We start from the raw sequence: 20,078 nt of genomic DNA, 5'->3' as shown, positions 1-20,078 counted from the left end.
GACTTCTCTCAGTTGTGATTCTATAACCAAATAAAAGCAAGATATCAAAGACTTTGGGCTGAATAGCTGTATATTATAAATGAAAGATCTAACAGGTAGTAATAGCCAGAACACTGCTTCATGGATTGGCATGATCTCATTTAGCCTCCCAACAACCCTGTAGGGTACATATTATTCCTACATTTAAAATTAGGGAACTGGGGTACAGAGAAGGTTCCCATTTGCTCAAACCTCTGGAGTAAATAAGTAGGAGCACAAGGATTGCCTACCAGGCCATGTTCTGCCAAGTCTATGTTCTTAGCCTCCATACTGTGTTGCTCCTACTTTGTAATTTACATAAAGAGAAAGCAGTTGTGAACAACTTTATACTCAAAACTGGACTTTCTGGTCAAGGATTAACTGCTTGTGAACTAGCTCTGGTATAGCAGGCCTTCTAATCTCAGCAACTAGGTCTGGATCAAGACACTTATAAAAAGTTGAGGCTGTTTTCACTAAATAGAGTTAGGAGGAACAAGGCTGGGGAAATCAATTAGTAGGCTGTGCCTAGTTGCACTTCAAATCTCTTTGAGACTATCAAGTTACACATAGGCAGGCCCACCATTTTCTCATCACCCAGCAATCCATACCTTCATTACCAAGACCTTTTTGGAGAATTGAAATTAATCTGCACCCCAGGTAAATCAGTGCACTTCTTTCTGAACAAAGAGTGATGGCAGGGGTGTTCTATAAATGTCTAACCCCCATTCTGCCAGTTAACAGTTGGCTAAGAAAACAATATTGAACTATGATTGAAAACTTTAAATGTTAATTACCAGCAACTCAATCTCTCATTGTACATTTTTACCTGTGAGGTTAAAATAGCTACTAAAAAATTAGACTGGTCAGTCTGAGTTATTCATTCCTGGATCCATAAAATAAGTTTCAAGAAGGAACTTGGCCAATATCTGACACAATTTCTCATTTCACTAAGTTAGAGAGTATGGGTCAGAAGAGTTGGGGATCTTCTCCAGCACCATACACTGAACAACTAAGCCGAGACTACGAACCCAAGGTATTTTGTTTTGTTCTGTTTGCAATACTGCTTAATTCTGCTTATTTCTACGTGACTTACTCCTGCCAAAATTTTAGCAATTTTCAGTATTACCATGTTTAACAGTTAAAGACTATTATGTTAACTAGACTCAAGATGTGTTCTTTTTCTGTAATTTGTCTAAGGAAAGGTTATTTTCATTCTGATAATGTTCCCTTCTGAAATGTGGGAACAATCAGGGATGGTGCGGGAGGGAACAAAACTATAGGGTATTTTTTTTTAGCAGTTAGTTGTGACACATGGAAGTGAAGAAAGTAATGCCTTGAAACACCCACAGAACCACCAAGAGGATCTTCAAGAATTTGGAACACTTAGGGATTCACACACAGGAATCACACACTGTTCCAGAAACTCCAGGAAAGGACAGAACGTGCAAATGGAAGTGCTCTGGCTGAAACCTTGAGATGATACCGACGCTGCATGGAGTTGCCCTGGTGCCAGGTCACGGTGGGGAAAGGTTAATGGGACCTAATTGGTTTAGTCAGAACATGTTTGGTTCTAATTCTACTCACCTTAATGCCTCACATGTGGCCCAAGACTTGCAACCCTGGAGGCTTTCTTCCCTGTAAGGTGGAGATACAGACAGTATCCCACCTCACATAACTGTAGAAAAGGTCAGGCTGCAGTAATGTTTGTGAGAGGGTTTTAAGTGTGGTGCTTAGAAACTATTACAATTTATATTCATCATCTGTTTTACCTCCTAATGTTTCAATAAAAGATAATATTTACATCCATAAGAGTAAAAATATTTATGATTGTCATCTACATTTGAGCATTTAAATGCAGGTCTGGGCAAATAAGTGTTTACTTGTAGATTTAGACCCATTCAATCAACTATAAAGAGACTAGAGAGAAAACTTGGAAACTAGGCCAGGCACAGTGGTGCACACCTGTAATCCCAGCAGGAGGCTAAGGCAGGAGGATTTCGAGTTCAAATCCAGCCTCAGCAATTTAGTGGGCCCTAAGCAACTCAACGAGACCCTGTCTCTAAATAAAATATAAAAAAGGCTGTGGATATAGCTCAGTGGTTAAGCGCCCCTGGGTTAAATCCCCAGTACCAAAACAAAAACAAAAAAATCCCAAAACCTTGAAAACTAAACTTGAATCCCAGCTCCACCTCTTTTCCACCCCCTGCACTGGGAATCAAATCCAGGCCTTGCACATGCTAGGCAAGCACTCTACCACTGAGCTACACCCCTACTCCCATGCCTCTAACTTCTGCTTGAAACTCAGGCTCCACATTTTTAAAAAAAACATGTTATTATCCTCACCTGCTTCATAGGGAGGTGGAATGAGTTGGTGCATATAAATAGGACAGTAATTGGCACACAGTAAGGCTCAAGTAATATTAGCCCAATTGCCCCCACTAGTTAGAACCACAAACCTGAGGCATTACTGCCACCTGGTGGCTTCCAGCCTTAAAGATAGAAATCACAGCCAAGAAGGACAAACAATTGTCTCCTAAGCACAGCAGAATGTCTGACTTTCAACAATTCCCTTCTGTTCACTGCTTTAAAGTCTCTTTTTCTGTAAAACAGGGTGACATTTGTTCTAAGAATGGCGTCAGGCCAGGTGTGGTGGCACATGCCTGTAATTCCAGCAGATCAGGAAGCTGAGGTAGGATCACAAATTCAAAACCAGCATGGGGATGTAACTCAGTCATTACATACCCCTGGGTTCATCAGGGGTACTTGAAGTAAAAATGAAATGCATTTTGAAAATTCAGTTCTTTATAATAACCCACATGTTAAGTGCTTTCTACAAGCTAAAAGATTTATAATAATCTCATTTTCGAGTTCTAGGCATTGTTAGTAGGTAAAATATTTCATAAATTGTTTAAAATGACTAGTTTTAGTGAGCACAAACATTAAAATATGTGTATTGTAATAATTCAAATGGAATGTATAAAAACAATAGTTTCACTAATTGAAACCTGATTTAACCCACCTTTCCAGCAGTTTCCAGTTCTTTTTTATCCCTTTTGGCATTTCCAGCCAACATTTTCATTTCAACAATTCCTGAGAGAGCAATAATTGGAACAACTGATAGCAGCAAAAGGGTTAATTGCCAACCATAGATAAATGATATGATGATACCAGTTCCGAGGTTAGCTGTATTCTGTGCAATTAAAGCCAGCCTGGTTCCCGTGGCCTGGAAGAGAAGAGGAATAGAACACTGTAGGTGAAGTTCCAAGTCCATGGTCAGCATGGTGCATGGGTTTTGTGCCTGCACTAACATTCCCTCTTTTTCTCCAATAATCCCAAACACCTGTGCTTAACTCACGATGCTCTACAGGTCAGCTTTGTTATCCTCTAGCATGTTCCTCTTTTCCCATGTGACCAACATTATAGCACCAAGTTATCTACCACTCTGCTGTGGATGGGTAGTGGGGACACATGAACTTTCTCACAAAGGCACCATTCAAAGAGGAAGCCGACCCCAATATACTCTAGTAATTTTAAAGGCCATTTGCTTCAAATGTGAATGACAGAAATTAACACACCTCCAGAGACCATGTTTACAAAGCACACATATTCTAAGTGACTGTCTATCACAGAGCAAATATAAGATCAAATTAGTGTACCACTCAGAAAACGAGGGCCACTTGTCACCAGTGCAGGGGACTCACTGGCATACATTTTCTCCTCTCTTCTGTTGTGTGGCAACAGCAAACTTTAGAGTAGCCCTCCTCTGCTTCCATGGCAGGACCTAAGCCAGTCAGGGCATAGCCTTCCCCTGAAGACAGTTATTGTTTCAGGGCTGGACATGTGACCCAAATTAGTTCAAATCAGGTTTAAAGGGAGGACTTTTATTTGGAGGTTGAGACAGTTGTTCACTCTTTCCCTGCATGAGAATAAGGAAGACCATAGCTCTAAGACTGCTACTGGTGGTCAATCTATGACCAAAGGGAATGAGCCTAGGGACTAAGTCAACACTGAGGAGGGAACTCAGACCATGCAAACAGAAGGAACCTGGGTTCCTGATGAGGTTTTTGAGCTGATGGATCAATTAATCCAGAAGTCTAACCTTCCTCTGACTATTTAGGCCTGTTTGAGTTGGGTTTTCTTCTATTTCCAGCAGAAATCATCTTAGCAGATGTAGCTATGCTGTATGTATTTTGTTTGTTTTTAAAGAAAAATACAAATAAAAGTATAGACTACATACTCCTTGGACTTGGGCAGCATCCGTGGCAAGTCTTGTAGAAAGTGCACCAGTACTGTTTTTGTGATCATCAAACCAGCTCATGTCCTACGGTACAAAATATACTTTTAAATTAGGTCAAAATTAAATAATCAAAGAAGATCAGATAAAAAAGAAACTCCCAAAGTTTCAATGCAGAAGAAATATCCACATTGGACTTGGGTACTGAATTTTAAGGGAGACCCTGCTTGTGATATGCAGTCCTGTCCAACCCTGAGCACATCTTGCTCACACACAGTCCACTAGGCCCCACCTCCCAGTAGCTTTTTGGTGAACTGGGACATCTGTGGCAGGGCTCATCCACTGCCAGCTTCACCATGTGGCATTTAAGCTACCCAATCATCACAACTTGTACCATGGACACTTCTGCCTCAGTAGAGGGTCCTCTGTCATAAAGAGTGGTAGAGTCATGTGGGAAATGGCTATCTTATAAATTCCAGGCAGTAGAAATTAAGCCCTGGTTTCTCACCATATTTTTGTTTTAAGAGTGTGTCTTAGATTTGATTTCAATTATAAGCTACTCACCCACCGCATCTTTTACCTTCATATGAAAGATTTTTCTCTACCTAACAAGAGTTTAAAAGATGATGAAGAAAAAGATTTATCAACTCAGACTTGCTCAAAATGTAATACCTGCTACGTGTGCTTGTGTGAACAAGAAAATCAATTCTGGTCAATAGGACTGGAGATAGTCCTCTCTTAGGTCCTTTCTATCCAAATACAGAATTCATGTTTGCACATTTCCCCACACATCCTGCACTAGAATGCAAACTCACCAAAAAAGTAGAGAGTGAATTTTAGAGTATCAGCACTCTATCTGGTACATGGTAAGTGATGTTTGAATTAATTAACAAGTGAATTAATGTCAAGCCAGAAACAAAACTTGAGTACCAACTATGAAAACCTACAGTTAGTATGATCAGTTGTGGTACATGAACATGCAAGCTACCAACTACCTTTTCCTTTGTATAAAGGCATCCTAAAGTCTCCAATGACTGACCAGTGCTGGGTATGGGGTCCACAGAAGAGATACAGGTCTTGAAATGATAATGTCCTCATGGATAGAGATAATTAGTTAAAAAAATCTACTGAAATTAAGACTACTCCCATGAAGACCCTGAATATCTAGATATTGAAGGATTGGGACAATTTGCAGGATTCTGATCAATCTTTGCATGGATGCAGTGGAGGAAATATGCACATCAGTGTGCCAATAAGAACTGGAAGAGGCCTAAAATGAAAGAACTCTGAAAACCCAGAAGGCACTCGCCAGTACACACACTCACCTGTCTTAGCATTGCTTTAAAAGCCATGGACCGCAGCCTTGTGGTGAGGATCTCTCCAGCTTTCCCAAATGTAAAGCCCTGGGAGAGAAGAAAATGCTCTGACCCTTTTGATTGTCACTATCATTCTTACATGAATGCACATATTCATAATGATTTCTGTATTATTTATACATTAACTGATACATTCAAATAATAAAAGCCTAGGACCAAATATTAATTCAAAGTCCCAAATTAAAATGCATGCACTGGTGAATAACTAGTATGCATTAGAATCATATGACTGAAAACCATAAAACTGTAGTTTTGGCTCTAAACCATTCTAAATAGGCTTATTTTTTAAAAACTTTCAAGAGTAACCTCTCAGTGACAAAGTTACCATATATAACTTTCAGTGTGTTCTTAATACTTTCAATACAAGAGTTGAAAATGAGAATGATCCAACAGGAAGCAGCGATTCCAATGTCTCCACATTAACGGGATCAGAAAGACCCATTGGAACAGCTGCAGTCTACCTACTGAGGAACTTCTAGCAAAATTCCATTAAGAGGAGACCTGCCGGGAATTGGTAGGTTTATTAGAAGTGACAGTTTGTCCCAGACAAGTGAATCTTGGCCGGCCACGCGGGCGCAGAGGTCCAGTCCCGCAGCCACCAGCCGCTTCTGCGGGCGGCCGGCGGCCCAGAGCGGCGCGGCCCGCCCGAACCGGCAGACGGCCCCCACCATCCCGGCTCTCCCGGGAGGCTCCGTTCTCGCTCTGCAAGCGACCGCCCCGCCCGCCAGGCTCTTAGCCACGCGGCCGCAGCTGCCCGGCTCTACAGGCGGCCCCGGCAGGCGCAGAGGTCCAATTCCGCGGCCACCAGCCGGTTCTGCAGGCGACCAGCAGCCCGGAGCGGCAGACGACCCCCGCCATCCCGGCTCTCCCGGGAGGCTCCGTTCTCGCTCTGGGAACGGCCAACCCACCCGCCCGGATCTTAGCCACGCGGCCGCAGCTGCCCGGCTCTACAGGCGGCCCTCTAGCGCCCGGCTCGGCGAGAGGGGTCCCTGCCCGGCCAGCGGACAGCCCCTGCCATACCGGCTCCCCTAGCGGCCCCACTTTCACTCTGCAAGCAGCCACCCCTCCCGCCCAGCTCTTGGCCACTGGGCCTCAGCTGCCTGGCTCTACAGACGGTCCCTGGTGGCCCGGCTCAGCGAAAGGGGTCCCCGCCCGGCCGGCGGACAGCCCCTGCCATCCCGGCTCTCCTGGTGGCCCCGCCCACTCTGCGAAAGGCCACCCCGCCCACCCGGCTCTTGGCCACCCGGCTGCAGCTGCCCGGCTCTACAGGTGGCCCCCGGTGGCCCTGCGCAGTGAGAAGTGTCCCTGCCTGGCCCAGCAGACAGCCCGTGCCCTCCTGGCTCTGCTAACAGCCCCGCCCACCTGGCGAACGGCTCCCCACCCCTGAGACCACATGAAGGGAATCTAACCAAGCCTTTACGAAATAGCGAACTGGGAACTAAAACCAGAGATTGTGTCAGACCAGAGACAAGCCAGTTCCACCCCTCCCTTCGGACACTCTGGCAAGGAGCCAGGGGCCTGCCATAGCAGAGAGGGGAAGTCACCAAAGTTCAGCCAAAGAGATTCCTTCCCAGCAGAATCTACTTTAGCAGGTGTGTGACTCCCACCCACACCAGATACAAACAACCAGGAAACTTCAAAATCTCTCCGTGGGCGTGACCGTAAGGGCCAAAGGACTCTTGACCCCCAACTCCCCCTACTGCCAGTGACGTGGGCGTGACTGTAGGGGCAGAGGGAAGCAGAGAAGACTCCCCACCCCCAACTCCCCCAACCGTGAACTGAGAGGGTGTGACGGTAGGGGCAGAGGGAAACAGACGACACTCCAGACCCCCAACTCCTCCTACCACCAGCAGTGTGGCTGTGACTGTAGAGGCTGAGGGAAGTAGAGGGGATCCTCGACCCCCAACTCCTATTACCACCAGCAGCGACACCAATGGTCTTAGCCGCCAGATTCCGAAGGTGTGCCCACCAAAGGGGTCCGGAAAAATTAAACAATTGACTCCCACACCACAGCTCCACAGCACTGGGGCTTAGATGAATGACAGAGAGAGTGCTCAGTAGTTAGGGAAATAGAGCACTCGGTGGGGCTGAAAGTGTAACCAAATCCTTGGGGAACTGCCTCCGGTGAGCAGGACCTGGCTGGCTGGCAGGAGGAAGGGGAGGAGGGGCCGTAGAAGTGAAACGGCTCTGGACCAACAGGATTGAGAGACTCCCAGGAACCGCCTTACAGGGATTGCTGTTGACACATTGAGGGCAAAACTCAGCCCGGAGGGCACAGCTTTGCCTATGGGAAGAGAAGAAAATGGATCTCTAAGACCTAATTTTATTTCCTATTTCATTTTATTTTTTTCTCTCCCTTTTCCCTCTCTCTCTCTCTCTCACCTTCCAAGTTTTATTGCTCTTTCCATTCTCCTCTATGCTACCTATCTCCCTCTCCTTCTTTCTTTCCAAGAGCACCTACCTTCCCCTTCCCCCCAACTTTCATCACAAGCATTACGTCCTCCATTTCGTGTAACTGTCTAAATGCAAATAGGTGAATGTTGCGAGGCCGTCTATAGTGCTCCTAAATACCTAGCTCCTGCCAATACCCTGATCCAATCGACGGTTAGTATCCCCCTTCAGTAGGGCAATCTTCTAAAGTAGCCAAGACATACTAACACTTATACCTGCATAGCACCTAACCTAAAGTCCTAAGAATAAAAAACAAACGACTATATGCATACAAAATCCGGAAGCCCTTTATAAATTGAATGAATCAGCTCTAAAATACAATAAAGCCCAACATCTATAGGCATAATCTCCCACCACAAAGGAGAGACAACAGAGATAAACAAAGCCAAAACAAATGTATAGGAGAAAGCAGTTTCAAAGCAGTCAAACAGAGCTGGAAAGTAACGTGAACAACATGAAAAAACAAGGGAAAAAAGGATTACAGATAATGCAGGACAACTTAAATCTACAGGAGGACCTAGAAGCATCAGAAACATGGACAGGGAAAGAAATCAAGGCATACCTAACTCAGATGGAACGGAATTTTAGAGAAGACATGAGACAGCAAGTCCAAGAATTGAAAGTATATTTTGAAAACGAACTAAACAAACAAATTCAAACTGCAAAGAACGAGCCTTACCAGGAGATAGAGATCTTAAAAAAAAACAAACAGTAATTTTAGAAATGCAAGAAACCATAAACCAGATTAAAAACGCTAACAAGAGTATTACAAATAGGCTAGATCAAGTAGAAGTCAGAACATCAGATAATGAAGACAAAGTTTATCAACTTGAAAAGAGTATAGTCAACACTGAAAAGATGCTTAAATCTCATGAGCAATCTATCCAAGAGTTATGGAATCTCATCAAAAAAACAAATTTGAGAGTCACGGGGATAGAAGAAGGCACAGAGATTCAAACCAAAGGATTTCACAACCTATTAAATGAAATGATCCTAGAAAACTTCCCAGAGATGAAAGATGGAATGGATTGCCAAATCCTGGAAGCCTACAGGACCCCAAACATCCAAAACTGTAATAGACCAACTCCAAGACATACAATTATGAAGATAGCCAACATACAGAACAAGGAGAGAATATTAAAGGCTACAAGGGAAAGGAGGCAGATTACATTCAGGGGTAAACCAATTAAGTTAACGGCTGATTTTTCATCACAGACTTTGAAAGCAAGAAGATCCTGGAACAATGTATTCCAAACGCTGAAAAATAATGGTCTCCAAACAAGAATACTGTATCCAGCAAAATTAAGCTTCAGATTTGACAATGAAATTAAAATCTTTCACAATAAACAAAAGCTAAAAGAATTCGCAGCCAGAAAACCAGCACTGCAAAGCATTTTGGGCAAAATTCTACAAGAAGAGGAATGGAAAAATAGTGCCCAAAACCAACAGCGGGAGGTTTCTCAGTAAAGGGGGAGGGAAAAAAATCAAAAAGTAAAAACTAGCCAAACTAAAATAAATAAATAAATAAACATGACTGGAAGTACAAATCATATTTCAATTGTAACCTTAAATGTTAATTGACTAAACTCACCAATCAAGAGACACAGGCTAGTAACCTGGATCAAAAAAACAAACCCAACAATAAGCTGCCTTCAGGAGACTCATATGATAGGAAAAGACATACACAGGCTGAAGGTGAAAGGTTGGGAAAAATCATACCACTCACATGGCCCTCGGAATCAAGCAGGAGTGGCCATACTCATATCGAATAAAATTAACTTCAAACCTAAGTTAATCAAAAGGGATAAAGAAGGACACTATATCCTGTTAAAAGGAACTATCCACCAACAAGACATAACAATTATCAATTTATATGCACCAAATAATGGTGCAGCAACGTTCGTAAAACAAATTCTCCTCAAGTTCAAGAGTCAAATTGACCACAACACAATAATTATGGGTGACTTCAACACACCACTCTCACCATTAGACAGATCCTCCAGACAAAAGCTGAATAAAGAAACTATAGAACTCAGTGACACAATCAAGAACCTAGACTTAACCAACATATATAGAATATATCAACCATCATCAAGTGGATACATGTTCTTCTCAGCAGCACATGGATCTTACTCAAAGATAGATCATATATTATGCCATAGGGCAACTCTTAGTAAATATAAAGGTGTGGAGATAATACAATGCACCATATCTGATCATAATGGAATGAAACTGGAAATCAATGATAAAAGAAGGAAGGAAAAATCCAGCATCACATGGAAAATAAACAATATGTTACTGAATGATCAATGGGTTACAGAAGACATAAAGGAGGAGATGAAAAAATTCTTAGAGACAAATGACAATACAGACACAACATACCGGAATCTATGGGACACAATGAAAGCAGTTCTAAGAGGGAAATTCATTTCCTGGAGTTCATTCCTCAAAAAAAGAAAAAACCAACAAATAAACGAACTCACACTACATCTCAAAACCCTAGAAAAGGAAGAGCAAAACAACAGCAAATATAGCAGAAGACAAGAAATAATTAAAACCAGAGCGGAAATCAACGAAATCAAAACCAAAAAAACCATTGAAAAAATTGATAAAACTAAAAGTTGGTTTTTTGAAAGAATAAATAAGATCGACAGACCCTTAGCCATGCTAACGAAGAGAAGAAGAGAGAGAACTCAAATTACTAACATACGGGATGAAAAAGGCAATATCACAACAGACACTACAGAAATACAGAAGATAATTAGAAAGTATTTCAAAACCCTATATTCTAATAAAATAGAAGACAGTGAAGACATCGATAAATTTCTTAAGTCATATGAGCTGCCCAGATTGAGTCAGGAAGACACTCACAATTTAAACAGACCAATAACAAAGGAAGAAATAGAAGAAGCCATTAAAAGACTACCAACCAAGAAAAGCCCTGGACCGGATGGGTATACAGCGGAGTTTTACAAAACCTTAAAAGAAGAATTAATACCAATACTTTTCAAGCTATTTCAAGAAATAGAAAAAGAAGGAGCTCTTCCAAATTCATTCTATGAGGCCAACATCACCTTGATCCCAAAACCAGACAAAGACACTTCAAAGAAAGAAAACTACAGACCAATATCTCTAATGAACATAGATGCAAAAATCCTCAATAAAATCCTGGAGAATCGAATACAAAAGCATATCAAAAAAATAGTGCACCCTGATCAAGTAGGATTCATCCCTGGGATGCAAGGTTGGTTCAATATACGGAAATCAATAAATATTATTCACCACATCAATAGACTTAAAGATAAGAACCATATGATCATCTCGATAGATGCAGAAAAAGCATTCGACAAAGTACAGCATCCTTTTATGTTCAAAACACTAGAAAAACTGGGGATAACAGGAACTTACCTCAACATTGTAAAAGCTATATATGCTAAGCCTCAGGCTAGCATCATTCTGAATGGAGAAAAACTGAAGGCATTCCCGCTAAAATCTGGAACAAGACAGGGATGCCCTCTCTCACCACTTCTATTTAATTTAGTCCTTGAAATACTAGCCAGAGCAATTAGACAGACAAAAGAAATTAAAGGCATAAAAATAGGAAAAGAAGAACTTAAAATATCACTCTTTGCGGACAATATGATCCTATACCTAGAAGACCCAAAAGGGTCTACAAAGAAACTACTAGAACTAATAAATGAATTCAGCAAAGTGGAAGGATATAAAATAAACACGCATAAATCAAAGGCATTTCTGTATATCAGCGACAAAACTTCTGAAATGGAAATGAGGAAAACCACCCCATTCACAATATCCTCAAAAAAAAAAAATACTTGGGAATCAACCTAACAAAAGAGGTGAAAGATTTATACAATGAAAACTACAGAACCCTAAAGAGAGAGATAGAAGAAGATCTTAGAAGATGGAAAAATGTACCCTGTTCATGGATAGGCAGAACCAACATCATCAAAATGGCAATATTACCCAAAGTTCTCTACAGGTTTAATGCAATGCCAATCAAAATCCCAACGGCATTTCTTGTAGAAATAAACAAAGCAATCATGAAATTCAGGAGGAAAGATGGCGGCCGGCGAGGAAACAGCACGTTCAGTATCTCTACAGTAACGGGATCAAAAAGATCCATTAATACACCCAGATTCTACCTACTGATGAACTTCGAGCAAAACTCCGCTGAAAAGAGACCTGCCGGAAATTAGTAAGTTGATTAGAGGTGACAGTTTGTCCCAGAGGAGTGAATCTTGGCCACGCGGTGCAGAGGACTAGTCCCACTGCCAGCCGCCGCCAAAAGGCAGCCGGCGCTGCCCGCCCGGTTCTGCAAACGGCCCCCGGAGGCGGGACCTGGCACGGCGGGAAGGGTCCCCGCTGCCTGCCCGTTCTGCAAACGGCCCCTGGCTGCAGGACCTGGCGTGGCAAGAAGGGTCTCCGCCCGCTCATCAAACAGCCCCCAGCCCGCCCAGCCCAGGAGGCGACGTGAAGGGAATCTAACCAAGCCTCTATGAAATAGTGAACTGGGCTGCGTACGGGGGTGGCTGAAGTGCTGAGCCTGGAGCTCAGAGCAGAGGCTTTAATCGAGACTTTGCGCAGCTTGTTAGAGCTCCTTTCACCATTAATCTGTAGTGGACCACCAGGCCAAGCAGCAAAAAAAACAAAAAGATTGAAAAAGAGACGCTTGGCTCCCTGACGCTTTTCTCCTCAGAGCCACGGGCGCTTTGCGCCCATCTGCTTCCTCTTCCACTTCGCTCCCCGCAGAGAAGCTGAATGGGTAATCAGCAGTGGATCCTAAGTACCTGAGGCTAAGAAAGCTCAGTACACCCCGCCCTTTTTTTTTTTTTTTTTTAATATTGTCTATACAGGGAGAATTAGTGGACTGAAATTGTTGGCTGGGCTGTGGTTTCGGGGCCGAAAATCCACTCCGCGGGAGCCGCCATTTGCTTCCGGCATGCTGCCTTGAGGGCCCTGTCTACTCGGTCTAGCTGCAGCAGCTAGAGACTAAAACGGGGTGGCGTGCCGAGCCCTGTCCTCCGAAGGCTGGGTCATTCGGCATCCCCCTGCGAGAGGACCCGTGCTCCGGAGGAGGCGGTTGGAGAGCTGCGGCGGCAGCCACTTGGGCCCCGGGAGCTAGGCACCGGGCCGAGGAACAGCGGAGGCTGCGGCGGCGGCGCTGCTATCTAAAGCCTATTTGCTCAGGATCACTAGGCAATGCTGAGCTGACGTGGAGCTAGGGCGTACACTTTGGGCCCCTCAGAAAACGCACACTGAGCACGTATCTGCGGCGTTTAAGCCCCGGATCGCCTGCTTCTCGTGACTCAGCACTAACGACCCAGCTGAAATAACTAGTCGGCCCACATGATCTCACAGAGGTAAAAAAAAAAAAAAAAAAAAAACAGAGCACCATAGCCAGACCCAGGGAATCGGGAGTGATGTGGGACTAGCGGCACAGAATTCCCGGCTATCGCCCCCACCAGGGCCGACAACAGAGGTCCCTTGCACCACCTACCAGGGGAGTTGCTACCTGAGGGCAAACAAATTCGCTGGGGGTCCTCAGCCCCAAACCCTACAAACTTAGGGTCCGAGGGAGGCAAACAGAAAGGGTGTGCCCAGGCATCAGTGAAAACAGGGCTCCCAGGAGCAGCAGACCCGACGTGTAGACAGTAATGCGATAAGCACCACAGGCGAGTGGGGCCCGGATTGAGGAACCACAAGAAAAGGACCCAGGCATTCAGGACTGGAGACCCGCACAGTCTGGGAAGAAGAGCTGAGGCACAGTGATTGGCTCCCACCTATCAAGAGGAGAAGCCTGGCCCAGTGGGCATAGCTCCACCCACTGGAAGAGAACTCAATCGAGCTTTATGACTGCATTTATTATTAGTAATTTTTTTTTATTTTTTTAAAGATTATTATTAGTATTTTTTTTTTTATTCTCACTTTTTGTAGTTGACGTTGTTGTGTTCTTTAACTTTCTTACTAATGGTTTCAATTTTTTTTGTTGTTAATTTTTCTTATTCTATTATTATTACTATTATTTTTTAAACTTCAAGTTCCATTTTTTATTACCATTATAATTTTTTTTTTCGTTTGTTTTAAATTTCTATTTTTTCATTTTTTCTCTTTCTTCTCACTTTTTTTTTCTTTTGTCTTTTCATTTCTTTTCAACTTTCTTATTTCCCCTCTCTTGAACTCCACCTGCCTACACTTGCTCTCTTTAGTGACTTCTTCCCTTCCCTTCTAATACCTCTCCTCCCAAGCATCAAATAAACTTATAAGAGTAAACAGTAACTCAACAGTCAAACAGAACAAGAAGTATCATGAGCATAAAAAAGCAAGGAAGAAAAGGAATACAAACAATGAAAGACAGCCTAAATATTCAGGAGGACCTGGAGCCATCAGAAAAATGGCCATATAAAGAACTCAAGGAACACCTTAGAAAGATGGAAAGGAACCTTAAAGATCACATTGAAAATGAATTACAAAAACAGATAAAAGAGGAAGTTAAGCATCTTTATCAGGAGATAGAAATTATAAAAAAAAATCAAACAATAATTCTAGAAATGAAGGAAACAATAAACCAAATTAAAAACTCAATCGAGAGTATCACTAACAGAGTGGAGCAAGTAGAAGCCAGAACGTCAGATAATGAAGACAAAATATATCACCTTGAAAAGAGTCTAGCCAACTCAGATAGGCTGGTAAAAAACCACGAGAAAAACATCCAAGAGGTTTGGGATAACATAAAAATACCAAACTTACGAGTCATCGGGATAGAGGAGGGCACAGAGATTCATGCCAAGGGAATGGGTAACTTACTGAAGGAAATAATTACAGAAAACTTTCCAGAAATAAAAAAGGATATGGATATACAAATTGTAGATGCATACAGGACACCGAGCACACAAAATCACAATAGACCAACGCCAAGACACATTGTTATGAAGCTATCCAATATACAGAACAAAGAGAAAATATTAAAAGCTACAAGAGAAAAGAGGCAGATTACATTTAGGGGTAATCCAATAAGGTTGACAACGGATTTTTCATCACAGACGCTGAAAGCGAGAAGATCCTGGAACAATGTATTTCAAACACTAAAAGACAATGGATGCCAACCAAGAATCCTGTATCCAGCAAAATTAAGCTTCAGATACGACAACGAAATAAAAATCTTCCATGATAAACAAAAGCTAAAAGAATTTGTAGCCAGAAAACCAGCATTGCAAAGCGTCTTGAGCAAAACTCTACACGAGGAAGAAATGGAAAACAATAACCAAAACCATCAGCGGGAAGTGCCTCAGTAAAGACAGAGGATGGGAGGAAAGCTAATCATGGAGAAACAAACTAAATTAGGGGAAAAAAAAGAGATAAATAATCAAACATGGCAGGAAGTACAAACCATATATCAATAGTAACTCTAAATGTTAATGGCTTAAACTCTCCAATAAAGCGACATAGGCTGGTAACATGGATTAAAAAAACAAATCCAACGATATGCTGCCTCCAGGAGACACATCTGACTGGAAAAGACATACACAGGCTCAAGGTAAAAGGTTGGGAAAAAATATACCAAGCACACGGTCCTCGTAAGCAAGCAGGCGTGGCCATTCTCATATCGAATAAAATCGACTTCAAGACTAAGTTAATCAAAAGGGATAAGGAAGGACATTATATACTGTTAAAAGGAACCATTCACCAACAAGACATAACAATTATCAATATTTATGCACCAAATAATGGTGCTGCGACGTTCATAAAACAAACTCTCCTCAAGTTCAAGAATCAAATAGACCACAACACAATAATCACGGGTGACTTCAACACACCTCTCTCACCATTGGACAGATCCTCCAAACAAAAGTTGAATAAAGAAACTATTGACCTCAATATCACAATCAATAACTTAGACTTAACTGACATATATAGAATATATCAACCATCATCAAGTGGATATACTTTTTTCTCAGCAGCACATGGAACCTTCTCAAAAATAGATCATATATTATGCCATAGGGCAACCCTCAGTAAATATAAAGGGGTTGAGATAATACCATGCACTTTATCAGATCATAATGGAATGAAACTGGAAATCAATGATAAGAGAAGGAGGAAAAATCCTACATGACATGGACAATGAACAATACGTTACTAAATGATCAATGGGTTATAGAAGACATAAAGGAGGAAATCAAAAAATTCTTAGAGATAAATGAAAATACAGACACAACATATCGGAATCTATGGGACACAATGAAAGCAGTTTTAAGAGGGAAATTCATCGCCTGGAGGTCATTCCTCAAAAAAAGGAAAAACCAACAAATAAATGAGCTCACACTTCATCTCAAAGCCCTAGAAAAGGAAGAGCAAAACAATAGCAAATGTAGCAGAAGGCAAGAACTAATTAAAATCAGAGCAGAAATCAATGAAATTGAAACAAAAGAAACTATTGAAAAAATTAACAAAACAAAAAGTTGGTTCTTTGAAAAAATAAATCAGATCGACAGACCCCTAGCCATACTAACGAAGAGAAGAAGAGAGAGAACTCAAATCACTAACATACGGGATGAAAAAGGCAATGTTACAACAGACGCTTCAGAAATACAGAAAACAATTAGAAATTATTTTGAAAACCTATATTCCAATAAAATAGAAGAAAATGAAGACATCGATAAATTCCTTAAGTCATATGATTTGCCCAGACTGAGTCAGGAGGAAACTCACAACCTAAACAGACCAATATCAATAGATGAAATAGAAGAAGCAATTAAAAAACTTCCAACCAAGAAAAGCCCAGGACCGGATGGGTATACAGCGGAGTTCTACAAAACCTTTAAAGAAGAATTAATACCAGTACTTTTCAAGTTATTTCAGGAAATAGAAAAGGAGGGAGCTCTTCCAAATTCATTCTATGAGGCCAACATCACCCTGATTCCGAAACCAGACAAAGACGCCTCAAAGAAAGAAAACTACAGACCAATATCTCTAATGAACCTAGATGCAAAAATCCTCAATAAAATTCTGGCGAATCGGATACAAAGGCATATCAAAAAAATTGTGCACCATGATCAAGTAGGATTCATCCCTGGGATGCAAGGATGGTTCAATATACGGAAATCAATAAATGTTATTCACCACATCAATAGGCTTAAAGAGAAGAACCATATGATCATCTCAATAGACGCAGAAAAAGCATTTGACAAAGTACAGCATCCCTTTATGTTCAAAACGTTAGAAAAAATAGGGATAACAGGAACTTACCTCGACATTGTAAAAGCTATCTATGCCAAGCCTCAGGCTAGCATCATTCTGAATGGAGAAAAATTGAAGGCATTCCCTCTAAAATCTGGAACAAGACAGGGATGCCCCCTATCACCACTTCTATTCAATATAGTTCTGGAAACACTGGCCAGAGCAATTAGACAAACGAAAGAAATTAAAGGCATAAAAATAGGAAAAGAAGAACTTAAATTATCACTATTTGCGGATGACATGATTCTATACCTAGAAGACCCAAAAGGGTCTACAAGAAAACTACTAGAACTAATAAATGAATTCAGTAATGTGGCAGGATATAAAATCAACACACATAAATCAAAGGCATTTCTGTATATCAGCGACAAAACTTCTGAAATGGAAATGAGGAAAAACACTCCATTCACAATATCCTCAAAAAAAATAAAGTACTTGGGAATCAACCTAACAAAAGAGGTGAAGGATCTATACAATGAAAACTACAGAACCCTAAAGAAAGAAATAGAAGAGGATCTTAGAAGATGGAAAAATATACCCTGTTCATGGATAGGCAGAACTAACATCATCAAAATGGCGATATTACCAAAAGTTCTCTATAAGTTCAATGCAATGCCAATCAAAATCCCAATGGCATTTCTTGTAAAAATAGATAAAGCAATCATGAAATTCATATGGAAAAACAAAAGACCCAGAATAGCAAAAACAATTCTAAGCAGGAAGTGTGAATCAGGTGGTATAGCGATACCAGACTTCAAACTATACTACAGAGCAATAGTAATAAAAACAGCATGGTACTGGTACCAGAACAGGCGGGTGGACCAATGGTACAGGATAGAGGACACAGAGACTAATCCACAAAGCTACAACTATCTTATATTTGATAAAGGAGCTAAAAACATGCAATGGAGAAAGGATAGTATCTTCAACAAATGGTGTTGGGAAAATTGGAAATCCATATGCAACAAAATGAAACTAAATCCCCTCCTCTCGCCACGCACAAAAGTCAACTCAAAGTGGATAAAGGAGCTAGATATCAAACCAGAGACTCTACGTCTGATAGAAGAAAAAGTTGGTTCCGATCTACAGATTGTGGGGACAGGCTCCAAATTCCTTAATAGGACACCCATAGCACAAGAGTTAATAACAAGAATCAACAAATGGGACTTTCTTAAACTGAAAAGTTTTTTCTCAGCAAGAGAAACAATAAGAGAGGTAAATAGGGAGCCTACATCCTGGGAACAAATTTTTACTCCTCACACTTCAGATAGAGCCCTAATATCCAGAGTATACAAAGAACTCAAAAAATTAGACAATAAGAAAACAAACAACCCAATCAACAAATGGGCCAAGGACCTGAACAGACACTTCTCAGAGGAAGACATACAATCAATCAACAAGTACATGAAAAAATGCTCACCATCTCTAGCAGTCAAGGAAATGCAAATCAAAACCACCCTAAGATACCACCTCACCCCAGTAAGATTGGCAGCCATGATGAAGTCAAACAACAACAAGTGCTGGCGAGGATGTGGGGAAAAAGGTACACTTGTACATTGCTGGTGGGACTGCAAATTGGTGCAGCCAATATGGAAAGCAGTATGGAGATTCCTAGGAAAGCTGGGAATGGAACCACCATTTGACCCAGCTATCGCCCTTCTCGGTCTATTCCCTGAGGACCTTAAAAGATCATACTATAGGGATACTGCCACATCAATGATCATAGCAGCACAATTCACAATAGCTAGACTTTGGAATCAACCTAGATGCCCTTCAATAGATGAATGGATTAAAAAACTGTGGCATTTATACACAATGGAGTATTACGCAGCACTAAAAAATGACAAAATCGTGGTTTTTGCAGGGAAATGGATGGCATTAGAGCAGATTATGCTAAGTGAAGCTAGCCAATCCTTAAAAAACAAATGCCAAATGTCTTCTTTGATATAAAGAGAGCAACTAAGATCAGAACATGGAAGAAGAGCATGAGGAAAAGACTAACATTAAACAGAGACCAGTGGGCGGGAGAAAGGGAGAGAGAAGGGAAACTGTATGGAAATGGAAGGAGACCCTCATTGTTACACAAAATTACATATAAGAGTTTGTGAGGGGAAAGGGGAAAAAAAACAAGGGAGAGAATTAAACAACAGCAGATGGGGTAGAGAGGGAAAATGAGAGGGAAGGGGAGGGGGGATAGTAGGGGATAGGAAAGGTAGCAGGATACAACAGTCATTAATATGGTATTATGTAAAAATGTGGATGTGTAACCGATGTGATTCTGCAACTTGTATTTGGGGTAAAAAAATGGGAGTTCATAACCCACTTGAATCAAATGTATGGAAGATGATATGTCATGAGCTTTGTAATGTTTTGAACAACCAATAAAAAAAATAAAAAGAAAAAAAGAAAAAAAAAGAGTTGAAAATGAAAGTAATGCAATTCTATATAGGAATACATTTTGACTCATGTGGTGCAGAGGGAGGATGTCCTTAATATTAAACTCCCAATGAGTTCTCTGATTCCCTGTGACAGCTCCACCAGCTTTCAGATTGGGGAACGGTAAGATTGCTCTTCCCAAGCCTCCTTGTCAGGCACTTTCCCTCTTCCTAAACACCACGTATGGACTGCAGAGTAGCCCAGGTGTCTATCGCTGGGCTTGTTTCTGGGACACATGGGACGGGTGGGCCTCCAGCTGTGCTGTGAGTGGGAAGGTAGGCATGTGGACGACACTCTTACACATC

The 20,078-nt window shown here is 41.6% G+C and overlaps 1 protein-coding gene across 8 annotated transcripts in view; it reads right to left on the bottom strand.

The window, feature by feature from the left end:
- The window catches only part of ABCB4 (ATP binding cassette subfamily B member 4), a 108,875-nt gene that overhangs the window by 37,623 nt on the left and 51,174 nt on the right, over positions 1-20,078 (bottom strand). For all 8 annotated transcript variants that reach the window (XM_081287874.1, XM_081287871.1, XM_081287875.1 and 5 more), the window contains 3 exons: positions 5,578-5,655; positions 4,256-4,339; positions 3,038-3,241 (listed from right to left, as the gene is read on the bottom strand). In XM_081287874.1, coding sequence (XP_081144000.1) covers positions 3,038-3,241; positions 4,256-4,339; positions 5,578-5,655 — 366 coding nt within the window. The remainder of the gene's footprint in view (positions 1-3,037; positions 3,242-4,255; positions 4,340-5,577; positions 5,656-20,078) is intronic.

This window comes from Spermophilus citellus, assembly GCF_964194105.1.
Source record: "Spermophilus citellus genome assembly, chromosome: 3".
Lineage (NCBI taxonomy): Eukaryota > Metazoa > Chordata > Mammalia > Rodentia > Sciuridae > Spermophilus > Spermophilus citellus.
The sequence above is the reverse complement of the archived record's forward strand: the minus strand, read 5'-3'. Positions and strand labels throughout refer to the sequence as shown.